A 20,427-nucleotide genomic window follows, 5' to 3' on the forward strand; every position below is an offset into this window, starting at 1 on the left:
CACCCAGCTTGCTGAGGATAAAACGGTTTAAGGGCAGCCTACCTCTGTGGATTGCAGTTAAGAGATTCTAGCCTACCCCTTCCCTGCCCACACATGACACCAGACCAAATACTGTTATCATGGTGAAAGCAGGGGCAGTTTCCTTTGAGCCTATTTTGATTCAAGAAGCCTCAGAAGTCTTCACTCATAGGAACAGGGATGTCATTAAAATGAGATTCAACAGTGAAGACTAAGCAGCTGCTGCTATGTTTTATCCATCTTCTAAGCACTTTCCAACTTCTCTTTTTCTACCATGGATCAAGAGCCCATTACAAAGATATCTGTTTTCTAGCCTATGCTATTAGGCCTTCTCTCATGCCACTGCAGCCTTCCTCCAACAGTACAGTCTTATGTTTTACTCAAATATTCACATGAAAACTCTGAAAACAGAAAACCTGAGACACATGGTTTAAAAATCATCTTTCTTTTCAGGTATTTGGCTCCATGGGGTACTTAGCTCTTCATGCTTCGTGGAATTTCTTCACGTTTTTACTTGTTTTAAGCAGAGGTGCTTCTGGAAGAGAACTCGGCCCAGTCTTTCACCTTTGCCAAACTGGTTACAAAACTTCAGAATACCACATTTGGTCCTTTAAAAAACAACAAAAAAAGCGCCCAACCAAACAAAAAAACACACCAAAAAACACCCAAACCTGGGGGGGGGGGGCTAAAAGGGAGGGACTCAGCCTATAACATAATTCTCCCCCTTAGAAAGGAGAAGTAGTGTTAAAGGATCAGTATTCAGTTGTTGGAGGCTATGTTTTTGTTTGCCTTTTCTTTTTTTTACCTGAGGAAGAAAAAGATTTGTTTAACAACAACAAAGAGCCTGACAAAGGAGATACAATCCTGCCAACTTTAACTTTTACCCATAACCTCTCCTGAGGGCAATGAATAAAGACGCAAAAATAATACAAACTGATAAGAGAAAAAAAAAAAAAAACAAAAAAACAAAAACACACCCAAACAAAAAACAACACAACCTGGCCACTTTTATGAAGGGCCTTGGTGCTTCTGAAGGCTGCTTTGGATCTGTAAATTATGCCCTAGCAAAATGGGGAGACAAACCTAGTGCTGCAGAGTTCTGTAATGCAATACAATCCCCCTCCCTTTCACTTGTCCATCACCTTGTCATAACTACTCAGCATAAATCCTCTGACCAGTTCAGAGAGAAACATCTGGAGTGAATAGCTGCCACAACACTTCGTCTTCACTCTGCATCTCTACAGCAGACAGTAAAGCTCGGGCAGGTCCTTTTGCCACGGGCGTTCATGTTTGGTGTGCATGCTAATGGCTATTAAACCCAGTTCATGAACGGCCTTGGTAATTTTTGAAGAGTGAAACAGCAGCAACCGCTTTTGCTTTAATTCTTGTATGTCCACTTCTGTCACTTGGAATTCACTAGTTCCCCTTCTTAAATGCCCCAAGCACAGCTGCTCCCAATGTCTTGTGTGGGGCCAGGTCTTCCTATGTCTCAAGTTCTGGCACAGCAACATTCAAAACTAAGATCTAGCAGACCTGCTGTAGCAAAAATGGGCAAGAGCAGTTCCCTTCCAGAAGTCTGCAAAGACAGAAAGACATCCCCTTCCTGTCTTTATGTGGGTTATGGGAGAGGCATATTCAAAAACAGGAAGAAGGAAAGATGTTTCAAGGCCCCAGGTGGGAGTTTTTCTCCCCCTTGTAGCACCATTAAGAAACTAAGACAGGGGCTTGTGCATGGCAGTTTCAATCGGTTGAATTCCTTCTGATTCTTGAATGCAAGACCACAGGGGACTGTCCCATTCTTCCCCACCCCAAGATGATGCTCCAGAGCTGGCAGCTGCCCTGAAGTCAGAGCAAAAGTGAGACCTCTGACTTCAGAGCTGTTAGGTCTCCTTAAGGACATTGATCTTGGCACAGATCTTGAGAGCTGGTCCCAGCTTGATGTTCATGGCACTCATGAGGTGTTCCTCCTTCAGAAGCAACAGGGCCTGGCCGTCAATTTCCTGTGACCGAAACTCCTCCGCAATCTCCTGGCACCCTGTGAAACCAAAAATCAGCACTGAGAAACAGATGTACCCTGGGCATTACCCTTGTTCCCACTCTTCGGACCTCTGGCAGGTACAGAAAAAGCAAGCTAGGAATCTAATCAACCCCCCTCCCCACTCTACAGGCTGCCTGAGAAGTTACAAGTCATCCATCTGTATGACCTACTCCAATTCAGAAACACGTGCAGAAGTACAATAAAAGAACTAGGCACCACTGACACCACTTTCCAGCAACAGAGGCAAAACTTTCCCCATGCTACTGGATCACAGGAGTGCAGGAGAGGATCTTAACTTCACCTTGCAGTGATGCAATGAACTCATACACTTCCTCCACACTCCAACGACTGGGATTGCTGGACAGGAAGACTGGGTTGATGCCATGTAGATCTGGGGTAGGTGGGGCCATACTAGAGTTTGCCAAGTCCCTCTCTCCATGACTGGCCCTTACTGACAGGGGTCCTGGAGATGTAGGGGACAAAGCTTCATCATAGCTGGAGTTATCAGAGCCTCGACTTGAGTCTTCCTGGCCCTACAAGCCCATAAGAAAGAAAAGGTGTTTTGTAATACACTGACAATTTCCAGGTGCAAAACAAGACATTGGGAACAGCAGAAGTTGTCCCAACAGTCTGGGACAACTGTCTCAGGTTGTTGGTCCAGGGGCAGCTGACAGAACAGCTCCCTGATGTCAGAAAGGAGACTTTGCTCTTATTTTCCTTCCTCTTCCTTCTCCCCATCCTCCCCCAGTCCATTCCTCTTTCTCACATCAGCTCTGAAGCTCATTCAATTCTTCATAATCACATTCAAATCATTCATGTGGAAGAATGCTAATCAAACAAGAAAAGTGGTTTGTTTTCTACCAAGGGTGTCAGTTGGTCTCACTCACTGAGACCTCCGAGACACATATGACAGCGAATACAGAGTGAACAGAGCAAATAAAAACATGGATCCACTTTTTCTAGCCAATGAGCAATTAGAACAGCTTACTGTGCCTTGTGTAACAACTGTATCAATGTGCACTTGGCACATCCTGTTCCACTCTGTCCACTATAAGAAAGTGGTACATCCAGCAGTGACAACTTTTACACTGAGGTCTGCCACAACAGAGGCAGACAGGACTATGTCCTTACCCTGTGGCGCTTCCCCTGGATCTTTGTTCGAGCAATTTCAGAGCTGCTGCGCCGTGATCCCCGTCGCCGCACACGGGCATAGTTAGCTTCCTGGAATTCCTTCATCTTCTTTCTCTGCAGCCGAAACTGATGGCTGCAGCTTACATTGTACCTCAATTAAACAGAAGCAGAGAAGCAGTTATGAAACAGCAACTACCTGAACCTACTGCTTCTCCTGGCTCTACATGGGGATAAAACTCCTCTTTTTAACATCATCATTTTAACATCTTTTTAACATCTTTTTTTTGTTCCTCTTCCTTCTAAGACTTCCCCTTGGAAGGAAACAGTCCAGACTTCTGACACAAGCAATATTTGGACACCAGAGTCTTGATCTAACATCTGAAGGGTCAATTAAGATATTCCCCTAAGGGGAAAAAAACCCCATGCAAGCACTCTGTTATCAACAGGAGGCAGCAATGGCTAGTATAACTACTGCTGAGGCTTTTTCCCCCAATGCCCCCTTGTGTCTTTGTCTAGTACCAGTGCAGCAGATACCTACCAGTACACACTTGTTTAGTCATTCAAATGTACATTTGTCTGAAGAGTGGTTCTTTGGAGCTCAAGAACTTCCCTTTTTCCATTTCATTTTCTAAGCAAGTCAGAAATCCTGTTTACACTCAAGACCACATCCACCTCTCCACATCTAAAAGCATTCACAAATCATCTCTGTGGCCAGTGCATCCCAACAAGGGAGGATCAGATGTACTGAAGTGTTGTACACTACCTGGAAGAAGGGCACCTGCCCAGTTCCAGGGAATGTATAGTCAGAGAAAAGGAAGATTGTGTTGCTGTTACCTTTTAGCACAGGTCATGGAACAAAACCTCTTGGAGCCACGAAACTGGGTTGCTGGGGCATACTTCCCACAGTATTCACACTTCAGCAAGTTTGCCTTCTTATCAAGCTCTGGTGAGACAAAGATACACACCAGTTGATGATCTGAACTGAAACAGATCACACATAATTATTCCCCATTCCACTATTTTTCTGAGCAGACAGATTCCAAGCACTACTCTCTAGTGAATCTATTAAACAGTTAGCTTGGGGAAGAAGCTGGGAGAAGAGAGGCAGAAGCTCTGCTAAATAGGACCCCTGGATATTGAACAGAGCAGCTTATTTCTCCTTGTCAGTACTGTTTTGCCAAACAAGGAAAAAATAGCATATCCCTCATGTCTTACAAGGCTGTGGAGAAAATCTCCATCACTGCACTCTGCTGCATCCACACATCCTTCACATTCATTAGAGACAGGTACAACTCAGATTCTCCTGCTTACTATTGACACAGGGTATGTTAGATCATATTAACAACAAAAAAGTATTGTATTCTGACACTCAAGAAAAAGAGATCCTAGGTCCATAGCTTGAGTCTCTAAGGAGTTAGCAGGAAGGTAAAAAGGGATTCAAGTCCCTCATGCATAAAGTTAGTAATGCAGTATCAGAGAGCAGAATTTTTCAGTAACACTAGCTAGGCCTCCTGGTGCTGAAACTTACCCCCAGAAGCACTATCCCCTTCCAGAGAATTACTGGACAGGTTTTCACTCTGGCCAGAAGGAGCCTCTCCCTGCAGCTGTTTCTCAGATTCTTTCAGCAGCTGAGAACAACCCACCTGGACAGGAAGAGAAAGAGCCAGGCCCATCAGCAAAAGATTCTCCGTGTCCACCACCCTCTGCAACATATATGACACTCATACCTTATTACAGCTCAGAAAAATAGCCCTGCCTACCAGGGAAGGAGTTGCTGGACAAAGTTATTGCTCCTTCCTGACTCACAGGCTTGGAGGTTCATTCACAGATCACAAGGTACTATCTGCCTCGAATATCATGCAATTCCGTGTAACTGCATTTTCCCTTACTTGCTTTAACTTCACTTGCTGCTTGTTCAAAATGCAGTGCATCTTTCCCTCACTGAAAGTCAGAGAGAAGAACCTTCTTACAATTCATACATGAAGGATTGCTTTGAGGACTAGTGGAGAAAACAGTCCCTGTCACACTTCTTTTACTCCTTCCAACCCATTCTCTTTCATGCCACCACTTAATGCCTTGTTTCATGCATGACACCTCCCCCCTTTCCCTTCCTCTTCACTGTCTGTGTCTCAGGCTAAAAATACTGACTTGAAACATAGGGAAAGAAACTCCTGTCTAAAGACAGAAACCCGCTACCCTCCCAAGAGAGCGCTACACCTCCTTCCTCCACAGCAAAGAATCCCTACCGGAAAGGGCTCTGCTCCCTCCTGGATGACAAAGCCTTCAATGATGTGTGTGAGTATCTGGGGTTTGACGATGGCTTGCGGGGGTTTGGAGTCTCCAATATGACGTGACACCATTGCCAGGTTAGGGGTGGGAGCAGAGGTGGGGGTGATTGATGTTCCTTCACTCGAGGTGGTATTTGGGATTGCAGTGGCAGCAGGATCAGATTTATCTGGAATATTAACAGCATAAGTGTCAGTAACCTTTGCTCCATCTACTTCAAATGGAATATGAGATCAGATCATTAGTACATACAAGCAGAACTCTCTTTTGTAACCTCACCTCCAAGGCCACTCTTGTCCTCCATGTTTTTGGGACTGTCTGTTACAGGAGAGGACCTGACAGGCAGGAGTGCAGTGACACTGGGTGACTCCTCCTTTTCCTCCTCTGACTCTGCCTTGCGCTTTACTGCTAAGGTCTGAGACTTGCCCTGCGTGAATAAAAAGGAACATGTAAGCAGAGTCAGGGGCCCCAAAGCAAAGGGCGAGACAGACTGAAGGCAAAAGGAAGATGCATCCTGACCCATCACACTTCAGCTCCAGTCTGGTTCCTTCTCATGGAAATACCTCTAGCTCCCTCACAGTACATACCTCTATTTAAAAGCATTTGCCTAGCAAGGAGCAAAGCTTCATGTATCAACATGAATGGGGACATTGATACAATACCAAGACACAGTGTGAGCCTCAAGGGATTATTCCAGGAAGAAAGAAATGGAATGGCAGTCACCCAGCAGTTTCCAAACAGGCTTTTGGCTAGATCAGATGAGTTTCAATAAAGGAGAGTCAAAACAGTAGGGGAAACATGTTGGATGGGAGCAGAATTGTCCCCCCACTCTAGCAATCAGACAAATCATGCAACACCTTCCTGAAGAAGCAGCCAGAGTTTAGGAACAGTCTCAGCTAAGGATATCTGAGCTGGCAAAGTGCTGCTGTCTCAGGAAATTAAGCAGGCTCTAGCTGGACAACTCACAGCAGCCAGGCTGAGGCCTGTGGAACATGAGCCATCTTTGCTTTCCTCGGCATAGCCTGTTGCTAGGGGATTCTCTGAGGCCCAGAGTCAGTGGCTGGTGTCACACAGAAAAGGGTCTCTGACCCAGAGGTATCCACCTAGTGAGAAGAGGTTCAGTCTTCATGGCCCACTCAGCTCTCATCTCTCTCCTGAGAGAGACCACAAAGAGAAGAGGTGAGTTATTGTTTGCATTTGAATTATGTGGCAAGGTTTTGGTAGCATGGAGGCCACAGGTGTGACTTCTGTGAGGAGACACCAGAAGCTTACCCACATGTCTGACAGGGCCAGTTCCAGTGAGCTCCAGGACAAACTCGCTACTGGTCAAAGCTGAGTCCATCAGCGATGCTGGTAGCAACCTTTGTGATATTTAAGAAGGGGAAAAAACTGCAGCAGAAGCTGGGAGAGAGCAGTGACAAATAGCCCTGCAGACACAAGGTCAGTGAGGAAGGTGGGCAGGAGGTGCTCCAGGCACAAGAGCAGAGATACCTTGGCAGCCTGTGGGGCAGCCCATGGAGGTCCATGGTGGAGCAGAGATCCACTACAGATGCTGGAGGACTCTATGCCAGAGCAGGTAGATACCCAAATGAGGCTGTGACCCCATGGAGAGCTTGCACTGGAGCAGGCCCCTGGCAGGACCTCTGACCCTGTGGAAGACCCACACTGGAGCAGTCTGTTCCTGAAGGACTGCACCCTGTGGAAGGGACCCACAGTGGGCCAGTTCATTAAGAACCCCCAGCCTGTGGGAATGGCCTACATTAGAGAAGTTCAAGAAGGAATGTATCCTATGGGAGGGACTCCATGCTCCAGCAAGAGAAAAGTGTGAGGAAAAAAGGAGCAGCAGAGACAAAACATTATGAACTGACCACAACTGTCACTCCCCATCAGCCTGCACCACTCAGTGGTAGGAGGCAGAAGATCTCAGAGTGACATTGAGCCCATGAAGAAGGGCAAGAGGTGTTTTTTAGATTTGTTCTTATTTCCCATCAGTCCACTCTGATTAATTGGCAATAAATTTAATTAATTTCCCTAAATTGAGATTATTTTGCCCATTATGGTAATTGGTAAGTAATCTGCCTGTTTTTATCTCAAGCCAGAAGATTTTGGCTGTATTTTATTTCCCATCCGGCTGTGAAAGGGGAGTGATAGAGAAGCTTGGTGGTCACCCAGCAACCAGCCAAGGTCAACCTACCACATTGTTTTATGTGATATTTAGTACGTGATGTGAACACCTACCCCATTTGGGGCAATGTCTAAGTCTCAACTATTTACTTCATGTAAGCCTTTGAATGATAATGTGGAAGATAAATGCTTGTAGTCAGTAACCCCCAAGGGTTGGACTGGAATTAGTGTTTTTGAGAGGAAAAAGTCTCCACATGACTTTACCCAAACCCCTTACCCACTGACCTGGGCCTGGATGGCGATTGGTGCCCTAGGAATGAAAAAATAAAATCCGTATGCTATTCTCCTTCTCAACGGTATCACTTACTGGCAACTGGACAGACTGCATGTAGAATGCTGCTGGCATCTGAGCCACGACTGGAGAGGAGGCTGGGCTCTTCACCATGTGGGCTGTGCCTTGAACTTGTGCCAAATTCAATCCTGTGGTGAGAGGAGGAGCTTCCTGTGATGATGCTGAAGATGAAGATGATGATGGGGGAGCAGCATGGGCTTGGGAAACAGGCTGGACCACGGCTGGCATTCCCCGGGATGTCGGCACTGCTGCAGCAATCTGAGCCAAACCAAGTGCTTGGGCTTGGCCTGAGCCCTGCTGCCGAGTACCCACCACCTGTACTGGGATGTGTGGTGGAGGCTGCTGTGCTGCTGACATTTTGGCAGGCCCAAGCTGAGGTGGTTTGATAGGGGTGACCAGAGATTTTGACTGAATTGGAACAGGTGACTTGGTGGCTGGCTGGCAAGGACTGTCCTGCTGGAGCTGCACAGGCTGTGGCTGGGACTGCAACATAGGTTGTACCACAAGTGTCTGAGCCTGCTGCTGGTTTTGAGGTGGAGCCTGCTGCTGCAGAGGTTGAGTTTGCTGCTGCTGTTGGGTCAGAGATGGTGCTTGCTGCTGTTGCTGCTGTTGGGCCAGCTGGAGATGGGTGGCTGTGTGGAGAAGCTGGGACTGGCGGTGCTGGAACTGCTGCTGGTGATGAATGGCAATCTGCTGCTGGATCACCACCTGCTTCTGCAGGTGTATCTGCTGCTGCTGCTGGATCAGTGAGTGTGGCTGGATCTGTGTATATGTGGCTATACAGAGTAGAAAAACAGGAGAGCACAAAAGTTAGCAACAATACAGCTGGGAACAACAACAACAGGCAGCCACTGCACTGGTTTGAGTTATTAAGCTCCAAGATGACTGACAGCTTACTGTCAGAGGACATGTGGGACTAAATTAACTTCTCATGCTAACAGAGAAGGATAAGCCCTAGAAATCAGCCTCTGGGAGTGCAGAGGCTGGGAGGTGAGTTGGGAAACCTCTCGCCAGTGGGCTTTCAAATGGCACTCTCTTGCGAAAGGCCAGTGGGCTTGAAGAGAAGTTCCACAGGTCCACACTTACCTGAACTGATCAACGTCTGGCTGGGCGCTGGTGTAGCAGTCCTGGTAAGGTTCATACCCACTGTTTGCTGTCCGCTGCTGTCCATTTCGCCCTTCTTTGTGGCTGCATTCTCTGTCTCCGTCTGGCTTCCCTGGCTGACAGTCGCGGCCTGGGCAGCCGCTACCGGTAATGGCTGAACCACCCCTGTGCCTTTCCTTTGGCAACTGCCAGCAGTGCCTGCCGACGAGGTCTGGCTCAATCCTGTCGAGGTCTGGCTCCCACTGCTTGCCACCACACCCCCAGAGACACCATTGCTGCCAGCAGCCCCTTGGCTCAAGTTGAGGGACTGGCCTGCGCTGCCAGAGGAGGCCTGAGCCACTGCCAAGGTCTGGCCCGTGCTGGTGGCCTGTGGTAAGCCCGAAGCCTGGGAGCTTCCTGGCAGAGCTGCCTTCTGAGCAGAGCCTTGGAGCTGGGCATTAGTGGCTGAGGTCTGCTGGCTCCTCACAGCCAAGTTCTGCACCTGGAAACACATATACAAAACAGAATCCATTTGCTTTAGGTAGGTTACTTGCTGCAAGTTTTGTAGAGAACACAAGCAACACAGTCTACTGGGATGCAGGCTTCAGTCAACACTTCAAATCTCATGTGGAGAGCTGAATAAAACTGCAGGGCAAACTCAGGTGCGGCCTTCTCCAGGAAACATGTTATCCTGAACTCCCTCCTGCCCCATCTCTGATGGAAGTTAAAGATCTCATGGCACTTTCTGAAGAGCACATGAGGACACCACCATTCTCTGAAGCATGGGGCAGTCTTCAGATCTGCCTGCCGTGCCCTTGCATTGGGAGGATCCAGTTTAGCACAGCACTAAAAGCCCTGAGATACCCTTTTTAAAGGCCAGTCATTTGTTTTTAATTTTTGTGCCACCTGCCTCCTCCCTCTGTGCAGGGCTTCCCACTCAGGAGGCCCATGGCCTGCAGCTCTTCTGATTTCACTAATCCCTCTGCATTTCGATCTATGTTTACTCCCACTCCAAATGCAGTTCTATCTTCAAGTCTGATCATGGCTGACTTTCCTTCAAAGAAAGGGTTCCATACAAGAAAAATATGAAGTAACTGTAAATTCCAATAACGATTGACATAGGACAAAGAAAATGGGAAGTCATGGCAGCTCCCTGACCTGGAGAATTATTTATAGATTAATGCAAGAGCTAAGACACTATGGCCTGTTTGGTCTTTGGCATCCTTAAAACAACAAACCAACTGGGTGAAGGAATATTGCTGCTGGCCAAGACTCTTCATTGCCAAGTAACTGAGAACTGGACATAGAACTCAACAATTCTTTTCACATAAGGACAATCGAGAAACTCTGAAGACAGGACTGATCCAGCCTGTGGCTCACCCCCCAAATTATAAGCAGAAATGAATCCCATCTCCGGAGGCAAAAAGCAAACATGAAAAAAATGGTGGCAAGAGAGAACAGAATCTCCTGCTTGCACAGGAACATAGGATGGGGATAAAATAGAGCTAATCTGCTACACAGGGGTGGCTGGAGCAAAGACCAGAATGTGAGGTGATGGAGAGCAGGGGAAGGGGAGGACTCTGGGAAGGGGTGTCACTGACCTGGTCTGTGTCTGCATGGACCCCAGGAGACTGAGTGGGTGGTACCTCCTGCTGGACAGCGGCCACAGCCCCGTTGGGCATCAGGATGAGTTGGGAGGCAAGAGGCACATTGCGGCCCAAGGTCCGGTTTACCTGCAACAGGTTCCCCAGCTGTGGCTGTTGAGGGAGGGTCAGGTGATATGGAATGAAAGGAACGGAGGAGAAGAGAAAAAGAAAGCGAACCACAAGCAAACAGATTACAAAGCAATACTGGGCTGCAATGTCACACATTGCAAAAACCCAGCCCTCCCTGCACTGTAACACTGAACATAACCCTCAGGAGCAAGAAACTGGGAACAATTTCCTTACAGAAACAAGCACTCTTCTATCTAACATGGGCCAGGGCCAACTCCTCCATTCTGCCCAAGGCTGGCTAAAAGACTGAGGTATCATAGAATTTTCAGACATATATCCCGGGCTGGTTGAGAAACAGTGATAACCAAGACCAGGGTTGCTTGAAAAGAAGGGATTCCAATCTGTATCTAAATCAACTGAGACACTGAAAATATTTTTTGAGTAGGTAACCAAACCCCAGACTGACTATAGTCAAACCTAATGTTTTCTATTTAGCAGCCCTTCAAACCAATTAAAAGGATTACACATTTGCTCATGTTGATTTGTTTCTAGACTTAGTTGAATTCTTACTTAGGTTTCAGAGCTCAGTAGTAGTAGAAGAAAGTAATTTACCATATATATATATTCTAAAATTGAACCAGAAGAATAGCTTTATTTCTGTGAACTATATTGAAGTCTAGGACATACATTTCACATTTAAACTCTAGTGGGAAGTGCCATGGGATCTTTAACATCTATGCAAAGCAGAGACAAACACAGTTCTTGATGATCTCACCTGACCCACACAATACAAAGATCATTTACCCTCAAAAGCTGAGCCCAGAGTCAAACTTGTGGTTTCAGAGATAGGAGCTTCCCCACCTGAATTTAAAATATAGTGCATCATCCTTAAAGCTAGAGTTAGTTCGAAGGTGTTGGTAATCCGTAGCAGTGAAACACTGAAGTGGGGTTTGTGGTCAGGACACATTTCGCATACACAGCTCTTACCCGGAGATACATCTGGGCCTGCGACTGGTTGAGAGGTGGTGAGGTGGCATTCCCAAGGAGCACAGACTGCGTCAGGGTTGTGGCACTGGGGGAACTCACACTCTGTGACCGACTGATCAACTGAGCAGCTGATGTGGTGGCTAGGTTGATCTTAAAACAGAGAAAAGCCCCAAATCATATAGGAAGTGACAGAGGCAAAGAAATAAGTACAAATTCACTTACTGGGGTAGAGCTAGAACAGACATTTCACACTTTTTTCCTGTATCCCACAGGGGAGCAAGAAGAAAAAAGTTCTTGTCTTAAGGGGTGGTGCAATCTAAACTAGCCACAGCCCTAGATGCTAATCTCATTTGTATGCTGAGCCCATGTATCACTGTTAGCATGCAACTGTAATAAGAAATCCAAAAGAAATACATCATTTTCTCCAGCCTCCCAAGTAAAGGAAAAAACAAACCACAAGGTAATCTCTACCCTACCAACTCACCTACTCATTGAACAAATCCCAGTTCCTCAATACTCACTACAAAACAACCAGACTCGCTCTCATTCAACAAAGTACTACTTAGCCCAAAAAAAAAGAGCATTCCCTTTCAAGCTGTCCATGACTCCTTCTCTTCCTTAAAAATTCCAGTCCTTTCCTAATCTATGATGATGTATCCCCAGAGCCTCAGCAAAGGTAGATCAGTGTTGAACTTTCCAGCTAAGAGGCCTCTCCCACTCAGAGACTTTCTCTGGTCTCCTCAACAGCCATCAACAATGATAGCACCCCAAATCCCCAAAGTTGTCTTCATCTTGTGTATTCCCAGCATTCTTAGAAGCTGTGCTTCCCTGGCTGCCTGACTTCCTGAAAGACAAAGAGGAGAAAGAACATGGCAAGAGGTGGGAGGGAGGCTTTGATACGTGTGTGAGGGAGCAGTTACTTACTGAGGGCTGGGTGGTGGTGGTCTGTTGTGGGGTGCTGGTGTTGGGGGAGCTGGCCTGTCTACTGGCTGCAATTGTAGCCTGCAAGAGAGATTGACAGAGAAATAAGTACCTGGAACTAGCTTTTCAATCCAGTCCAAATATTTGGCTTTGTCACAACATCTACTGCCAAATCATCTTCTGTTCCTGAGAACAGGAGCACAATCTCTCTACCACAAATCCCTGCCATGCCCTACAAATTCGGTGCAGCAACCTCCTCTTCTCCAGCCAGCTCAGTCCTATATAATACCCAAAGCAGTGGACAAGAGACCATTATAGTGCACAACCTCAAGTCCTTCCACCCACAGGTATATACGTCACCGGTGCCCCAGCTTGTCATGCTACATACTACAACCCTCATCCCGACACCGCAATCCACTCTGTCAAAACCCAGACATTCCCCTCAATATTAGCAATTGCTGGGTTAATTACGCAGTTTAGTAACAATGTAATGATAGAATTCCAAGTAATACATTTTGGATTACAGCACATACGGTTCACGGAGAAATGTAAATATTGTTAGATGGTTTTTTTCCTCCCTCTATGTTCCCATGGGTATTACACTGTACAAGTTTAGTTAGTTTTACAACTAAGATTTGTGTGAAACTGGTGAGATGATTCTATTCCCTCTATGCTATAAAACTGCAGGTAAGAACTTGAGAACAACTAAATCCTGGACTAACAGCCAAGGAGCACAGTGGCTGATGGAGATATTGTTACACAGACAGAACTGTATTCACATCACACATAATGCATCTTCAACTGATGATAAGGTCTTGCAGGTAAGGAATGTTGCTAAGGAAAAAAAACAAATTGCTCAACAGTTATGTATCATAAAATACCTGGATTTGTATAAACATATCTCAGTTAAAGAAACACCCACCTGCCTGGACAAAATCTACCTCAGATCCCTCTTGATAGCAACAGGTAAAGAAAACCTGGGCTACTAAGTTTCAAGACATAAAATTCAGAAGATACTGCCCGAAATCTCATGCACACAAGGCTATGTTTATTCTCAGAGAAATAACAATCCATCAGTCACTTTAAGACAGTGTTTAAGTGTCACTGCATCCACTGCTGACTTAACCACCCATGTTTTATTTAAAGAAGGCACAAGGACTAGCCACATGCTTCTGAAGTGCAAGCTTCCTTACGGGGATGCCAAATTACATATTCCCCTGCTCTGTACATGAAAACCAAACAAATCTTTGCATCAAACTTCCAGTTTACTAGCTGTTTGTATTAGCTTTAAACAATGTGTTTAGGGACTTATTGTTTAATCATGGATCAGATGGACCTTGGTATGCAAGTCACTGTATGAAGAGAGCATCTCTGGAACTTCCTCAGGGAACAATCCAGTTCCTCTCCTTCTGCCCCTTGGCAACTCACCTGCTGGACAGCAGCCAGGCTGTGAAGCTGGGCACTGTTAAGCTGCTGCTGGAGCATAAATTGATGAAAGTACTGGGCTGCATTGGGCTGTCTCTGGAGTGCCTGCAGGGCCTAGAGAAAGAGGAAAACCTAATTGTTTAAAACAACATGCCCTTGAAATGACTAGAAAGCAAAGAAGAAAGAAATAACAGTCCTGAGACCCCATGAAAAAAAGCTAAGTCACTAGATTAGCACATCAAAATACATAGTATAGCTACAAATTTGGTAGCAGACTGAATCACAGCTGTATTCCAGGACAGCAGGAAGTATGCCTGTAAGTCTTTAATAAACTCCAGGAATTTGGGGATGTTTGTGCTCAAGAAGTCAAAGAAGAGTTTTAGTACAGTATGTATATGGAGGATATGTGTATATAGAGGAACTGGGATGATAAACTGAATTAATTGCTCTAGAACAGCATGCTAAAAATCAATGTGTTGAATCACAGCACAGATTAAATCTAAGAGACTGAACACTGGAGGACTAACCTATAAAAAAATGAAGCACTGTGTCAGGCTACAGGAACTAAAGATTGAGCCTAGCACAAGAATTTATAAATCTGAACAAAACAGTCCTTCGAGTATGCTCCCACCCTGACACATGATAACGCAGAGACACACAACAGGGCTCACCATCACATTCCACTGATGTACATCCCATACCAGAACATAACTGCATCTCACCTGCACTGCCTGTCGCTCATAGAGAGACATCTGTGATATCTGAGGACGGGTGCTTCCTCCAGAGCTGGAGCTCCCACTGGTGGAGCTGGAGTTCTGCTCACTTTCGGTCTCCATGGTGACAGGATCCCAGGAGCTCAGGCTGAGACAGACTCCAGATCTACATCAAGAGAACTGGAAACTAAGTCAGGCTAAAGAAAGAACCAAACCGTATTTCACTGCATTACACAGCTTTTTTACTGGAATATCCCAGTACCAGGCTCCTTGCACAGATTTGCTACATCACAGGGGTCTGGGGATAACAGGGGTCCAAAATCACTCAGAAATTATCCTCACAGTTATTACCACAGTCACAAAGGTAACATAAAAATTCTCATATTTTTATTGCCATGCTACAGTTGGAAGCTACAGCATCCTGAATTCTTAAAAAGGCAGCAAAGTGAAGTAGCAGCTGCAGCTCATTCAGACAATCATTTGGTTACAGACCTGGCCATCTCTCCTTCAAAGCTAGTGAACTGAGGTGAATTGCACTGTGATTCCCCATCTCCTACTGCACTTTGGCAACTTCTGATCCTCTTCCTCCACTCCAACAAGAGGTATAATATAATTATCCCACAACTCTGCTGCCCTACTGCAGATACACCAACTTGGTCCCTCCTCCTCGCAGTTCAGCCCCAGCTCTCGATCACTTTTTTCTATCTCTGATCACATGGACTTTCTTGCTACTTGTTTTTTCTGACAGATTGTAACTTGAATATTAGACTGGAGGCTGGTATCTTTGGTGGTGAGTTCCTTTTAGGAGGAACAAAGTCAGAAGAAGAGTGGATGGCAACTAGCAACACTTGTGAGGGGGAAGCTGCTGAAGAGGTCATGCAGAGCCAGAGAGATCTTCTAGCAGCAGAAAGATGAGTTGCAGTGAACAACAAGACTAAGAAAGGACTGGGGAAAACTTTCATCAGCCAAGAGGAAGAGAAGTGAGACTGAAGAGAGCACTTAGTAGAAGAGTAACACATTAGGTTGATCATGGAGTTTCCTGCAGCAAGAAACATGGGCTACACAGGGGGTAATGGTAGGAGGGATTAGAGTCAGAAAAGGGAAAGTACAAAACTGATGATTCAACTGAATTGCACTTAAAAAAAAAACAAAAAAACAAACAAAAAGACTTTTTAGAAGGATAGCACTTCATGTAACATTAAAAAAAAAAAGCTTCTGGTAGTCTCAATATCACTGACAGCCTGTTTGTTTCCAAAACACCAGACAGCTCCCCTGCAACCTATTTAAGAGACCTCTAAATGAGACCCCTAGGGTTCCAGGACCCCGCAGCACCAACACAGCTCCTGTATCTCAACCTTTTCAAATCCAGAGATGTCGAGCTTCACAGCCTTCAGGAAACATAACTTTTTCCAGGTGCGTAAACAAACAGACCAGCACAGCAGAAAAAGAGCCAACTAGACAACTTTTTAAATTCTGAAATGGTGTTAAGGGCAGCAGATGACTTTAAAGTAGGGTAACAGCATTAACGCTGCAGAGGATTGATGGTTAAATCAGGGAACTGCTGCTCCTCAAAACCTCCAAAAATCTGTAATTGACAAGCAGATTCCTGCTGCTCAAGTTCTGGCTTCCCCAGAAATCTTTTCCTCTGCCCTCAAGTCCTGCCCAGGCATCTCCATGCTAATCCAGCACTGGCTTCCTGCACTGCTTCAGCAGTGGCTCTGCAGTCATCATCTCCTCAAGTGAGACACACACCCTCCCAACTGGCTGCTGCTGCCTTGAGGCACAACTCTGTAACATCTAGGAGCAGCTGGTCAATAAGCCTACCTAGAACATTAAAGCTCTGGAGAAGACAATTGCCTCAAATATCTTCCCCAGGAGACAGCACCACAAAAAGTAAATGAAGCCTGAAAACAAGTAAATTGAGAAGGGAGAGAATACAGATGTTTTGAAAGAAATAAACTGGTAGATAAATGAAGTACTGCAAATAGGGTTAAAATGCAAGTCAGAATGAAGCTATAACACATTACACTAACTTATCTAGTAGCTTCGCTACCATTAGGACATACTTTCTGTTCTCCCATCCACCCTCAACCTTCCTGTGCAGGTTCCTCCCAGAATTCACCTTGCTTCTGATGCTCACTAGTTCAGCTTCTTAACTTTGCAGAAAAACTACCCTAAACATCATTTTCTGCCAGATCACTGAGTTGAATTAGCTCATTTGTGATGCCACGAGCACCAGCGAGAAAGAAAAGAAGGTAACTAAGGTTCAGCCTAGCTGTAGCACATACTCTTGCCCTCAACAGCTGCACCAGGAGAAATCTTGTTTCCGACTTGGTGCTCTGCTCCACCAATCTGTGTTTCCTCATTAAACAGCAGCATTGATTTGTAAGATTTCCAGCATTTTTGAGGGGCCCACATCAACCTAGATCTTCTTAAAATCAGGCCCCAACACAAACAGAATTGTACTCAAACACTTCTGGGATGAGAGGCATCAAAAATTTTGGTCTCTGTGTAGGCAAAACGCCCTTCGGTAGCATGGATAAATAAGCATACTCTCCTTTTGCGGAAGGGCAGTAAGAATTTTAAGTCGCTCACAGCAAGCAGGGCTATCCAGCAAAACCATTTCCAAACACAAAAATGAAAAGACACAGTGCTTCCCCATGCAAGTTCATTTAAGAACGCAGCTCCATGTTAGTGTAATCTGATCCAAACACAGGCTATTTCCACACAAAATAGCACAGATTTCACTCTCTCCCCTCCTCCAAAAGCATCTTCCAGCACTCTTCTCTTGCAAAAATCTAGTGATCATCGGTCTGTCAGATCACTTTACCCAACTAGCTGCTCCATGAGATGGATAACCTATCAAAAATGATTAAACCATGGCTTTCCCAAAAGATTGAGTTAACCAACCCACTTTGCAAACAATCAGTAGATTCCATCACCCACCTCCCCCCCCCCAAAAAAAAACAAAACAAACAACCACCACAACACAGGGTAACAATGTGGCCTTTACTGGAAAGTAACCTTTGAACAACAGCTAAATTGGATTAAGCTTAACACAGAACTGCACCCCAAAGAGGCAGACATGGAAAGATACAAAGGCCTATTAACACCATAGCAGGAATGACAGGACAGCAAAAAGGCAGGTCAGGAAAATGGAGAAAATGAGCTCATACAAGCATGAGAACACAGGCCAGTCCAGAGCCTGACCCACACTGCTGAACTCAGCACACATCAAGAACACCACAGGTGGCCCATCTACAAGTTCCTGACCTTTCTTAAGTGCAAGGGCCAAACATCTACCCTATTCATTGAACACTGTTTGGAGTGAGGCAAAAAAGTTTTACTTGCCTCACCCTATCCACTCCTTCTGGCATGTGACTGCTGCCTGCAGAACATTTTCTAGCCTTACAACTGGTTTTGTCATTTCATTCCCGAGAAACTCAGTGAACATGATTTGCACAGGTTTGCCGACAGGTTTTAAGGAGAAAAATGAGCAACCAGGACTACAGCAGTCTCCTCACCCTACAAGAAAGACTCCAAGCTACCCAAGCAGAGGTATGAAACCGCCGGGACATGCTACCTCTGCTCCGGGATGCTCTGGAGGCAGCAGTACATGCGTCTGTCGAGCAGCGCCAGACCTTCGCACCACCTGTTCCCCACCCCGCCGCCCACCTTTCCCCGTCAACAGGGCCGCAGGCTCCCGGAAGCAGGGGTGGGGGGCAGCGCGGCGGCAGCCCCCCAGGCCGCCGGCAACTCCGGCAGCAAAGTTGAGCCGCCACGGAGCGTGCGGGCGCCCTGCCCACCTGCAACATGTATGTACCGTGCCGGCAGCCCCGCCGCGGCGGGAGGCGGGAACCCGCCGCAGGATGCCACCGCGGGGAGCTGAAGAAAGGCGCGTGTTTCACGCCCGGCCAGCGGCTGGGGGTGCGGCGGCGGCTACTCGGGAGGCGGGAGCAGGGCTGCGAGGGGGAGCTGCTCCCGGCCGCCGCTCCCGGGGCCGGGCCGGGGAGACAATGGCTGCTCCGCCGCCGCTGTCAACTTCCAGCCCAGCCCAGCCCAGCCCAGCCCGCCCCGGCCCCGGGAACTCTCCCCGCCGCAGCCGCCCGGGCCCGGCCTCACCTGCAGCCGCCGCGGCACTGCCCTGCACTGCTCCCCTCCACAGCCGCCGCGCCGCCCCGCCCTGCCGCGAGCCCCCGAGGGACCCGCGCTACCAGCGTTACCGGAGCCCCCCGGCCGCCGCCGCCTGCCACGCCCCCCCGCGCGGGCAGACAGGCCGGGCCCCGGCCGGGCGGGGCGGGGCGGTGCCCGGGGGTCCCCGTTGTTGGGGGAGGGCGGGGCCGGGGGCGTTACCTGGCGGTGGCTCCCGGTGAGCCCGGCCGGGCCCGGACTGGCAGGGCAGCCCCGAAGGCCCGGCGCGGCCGCGCGGGGCGGGGCGGCGGGGGCGGGGCCCACGATCGCGCCTCTCACGGGCCCGTTCCGCCCCCCGTTTTTTGGTTTGGGTTTTTTTGTGTGTTTTTTTGTTGTTGTTGTTGTTCTTTTTTTTGTTTGTTTTTGTTTTTTAATCTTGGCCTCTGGAGCTCCCCGACGTTCCGTCACTTCCTACCTCGAGGCGCTTCCGGTCACGTGACCCGCTTCCCGGGGCGCAGCTTGCCGTTGCCCTGGTGACAGCAGCCGGAGCCCGGCGGGACGCGGCGGAGGGACGGGGCCTCGCCGGGGGCTGGGGCTGCCCGGGCCCGCCCCGTTCACCCGCCCGGCCTTGCTGGGGAGGGGCGCTGGGGTCCTCGGTCGCGGCCGCCAGCTGGGCCTGCAGGAGAAAGGGACTAATTAATCAAGATGTTCCTGAGCGTCACAGCCCGGCTGTACGGCAGGCGCCAAGGGCTCTTCGCCATTCAGAGAGGGTGCCCTCTGTGCTGAAATACACTTGCGATCGATCCTTCTGGGCATTGGTTAAGCTTGCTAAACATCGGTAGTTTTATATAGTGTAAGGAACTTTTAACGAAGAACTGTTGTTTTTACATAATTGAGGACCTGACGCCTCACCCCAGCAGGGGGGAAGGACCGAGAGACATCGGACTATGAATCCTTAGTGTAAAACAGTCTCTTCCCGGAATATATACTGATGCCTGTATGCATACTGATACCTGCATTTACAAGTTAGTTTAGGGGGAAGGGTAGCCAAAGTACCAGGAATCCATATCTTAAATAGATTGATAAGGGGAGGGTTTTGTATGTAGACTGAGGCAGGCACCGGGTAGTCTGTAAACCCTGAGGTACCCAACCAATGGGGAACAGGGGAGGGAAATTGCGGCCGGGAGTTGGGGGGGATATAAGCAGGGGCTTTTTGCCCTATTATGTGTGCCTACCTTAGGTAGAACACCTGGTGTTACAATATCGTTATTGAAAAAAAATTGCTTTGCTGAGACATCCTACCTGATCCTATTATATTTGCAAAATAATTGTTTCCTACATATAGGGTGTAAAATGTTTGTCTTAGTACCTGGAACAAGCTTTGATGAGCAGACACGACATAGTGGTAATAATAGTGCCTCGGGGGTTTCTGTCCAGGTCATAGAGAGCACATGTAGAGGTTCACAGTGGAAACTTGCATAAACAGGGTGAAGAAACCACAGT

The 20,427-nt window shown here is 47.4% G+C and overlaps 1 protein-coding gene across 5 annotated transcripts; it reads right to left on the reverse strand.

The window, feature by feature from the left end:
* Positions 1 to 447: 447 nt before the first annotated feature.
* Positions 448 to 19,421, reverse strand: LOC135578155 (polyhomeotic-like protein 1). 5 transcript variants are annotated; one of them, XM_065048478.1, is made up of 15 exons: positions 19,400 to 19,421; positions 14,803 to 14,959; positions 14,084 to 14,194; positions 12,659 to 12,736; positions 11,735 to 11,884; positions 10,634 to 10,789; positions 9,036 to 9,534; positions 7,965 to 8,725; positions 5,753 to 5,900; positions 5,434 to 5,642; positions 4,716 to 4,830; positions 4,022 to 4,130; positions 3,188 to 3,338; positions 2,358 to 2,589; positions 448 to 2,053 (listed from the first exon to the last, which is right to left on the reverse strand). In XM_065048478.1, the coding sequence occupies exons 2-15, from the start codon at positions 14,914 to 14,916 to the stop codon at positions 1,899 to 1,901; spliced, it is 2,988 nt and encodes a 995-aa protein (XP_064904550.1). In that variant the 5' UTR covers positions 14,917 to 14,959; positions 19,400 to 19,421; the 3' UTR covers positions 448 to 1,898. The 5 variants fall into 5 exon arrangements, with proteins under 5 accessions (XP_064904550.1, XP_064904552.1, XP_064904554.1 ...); XM_065048480.1 differs by lacking the exon at positions 19,400 to 19,421 and adding an exon at positions 19,147 to 19,374; XM_065048482.1 differs by lacking the exon at positions 19,400 to 19,421 and adding an exon at positions 19,147 to 19,374 and having other exon boundaries at positions 14,803 to 14,973.
* Positions 19,422 to 20,427: the final 1,006 nt, after the last annotated feature.

The sequence above is a fragment of the Columba livia genome, unplaced genomic scaffold, assembly GCF_036013475.1.
Source record: "Columba livia isolate bColLiv1 breed racing homer unplaced genomic scaffold, bColLiv1.pat.W.v2 Scaffold_83, whole genome shotgun sequence".
NCBI classification, from domain to species: domain Eukaryota; kingdom Metazoa; phylum Chordata; class Aves; order Columbiformes; family Columbidae; genus Columba; species Columba livia.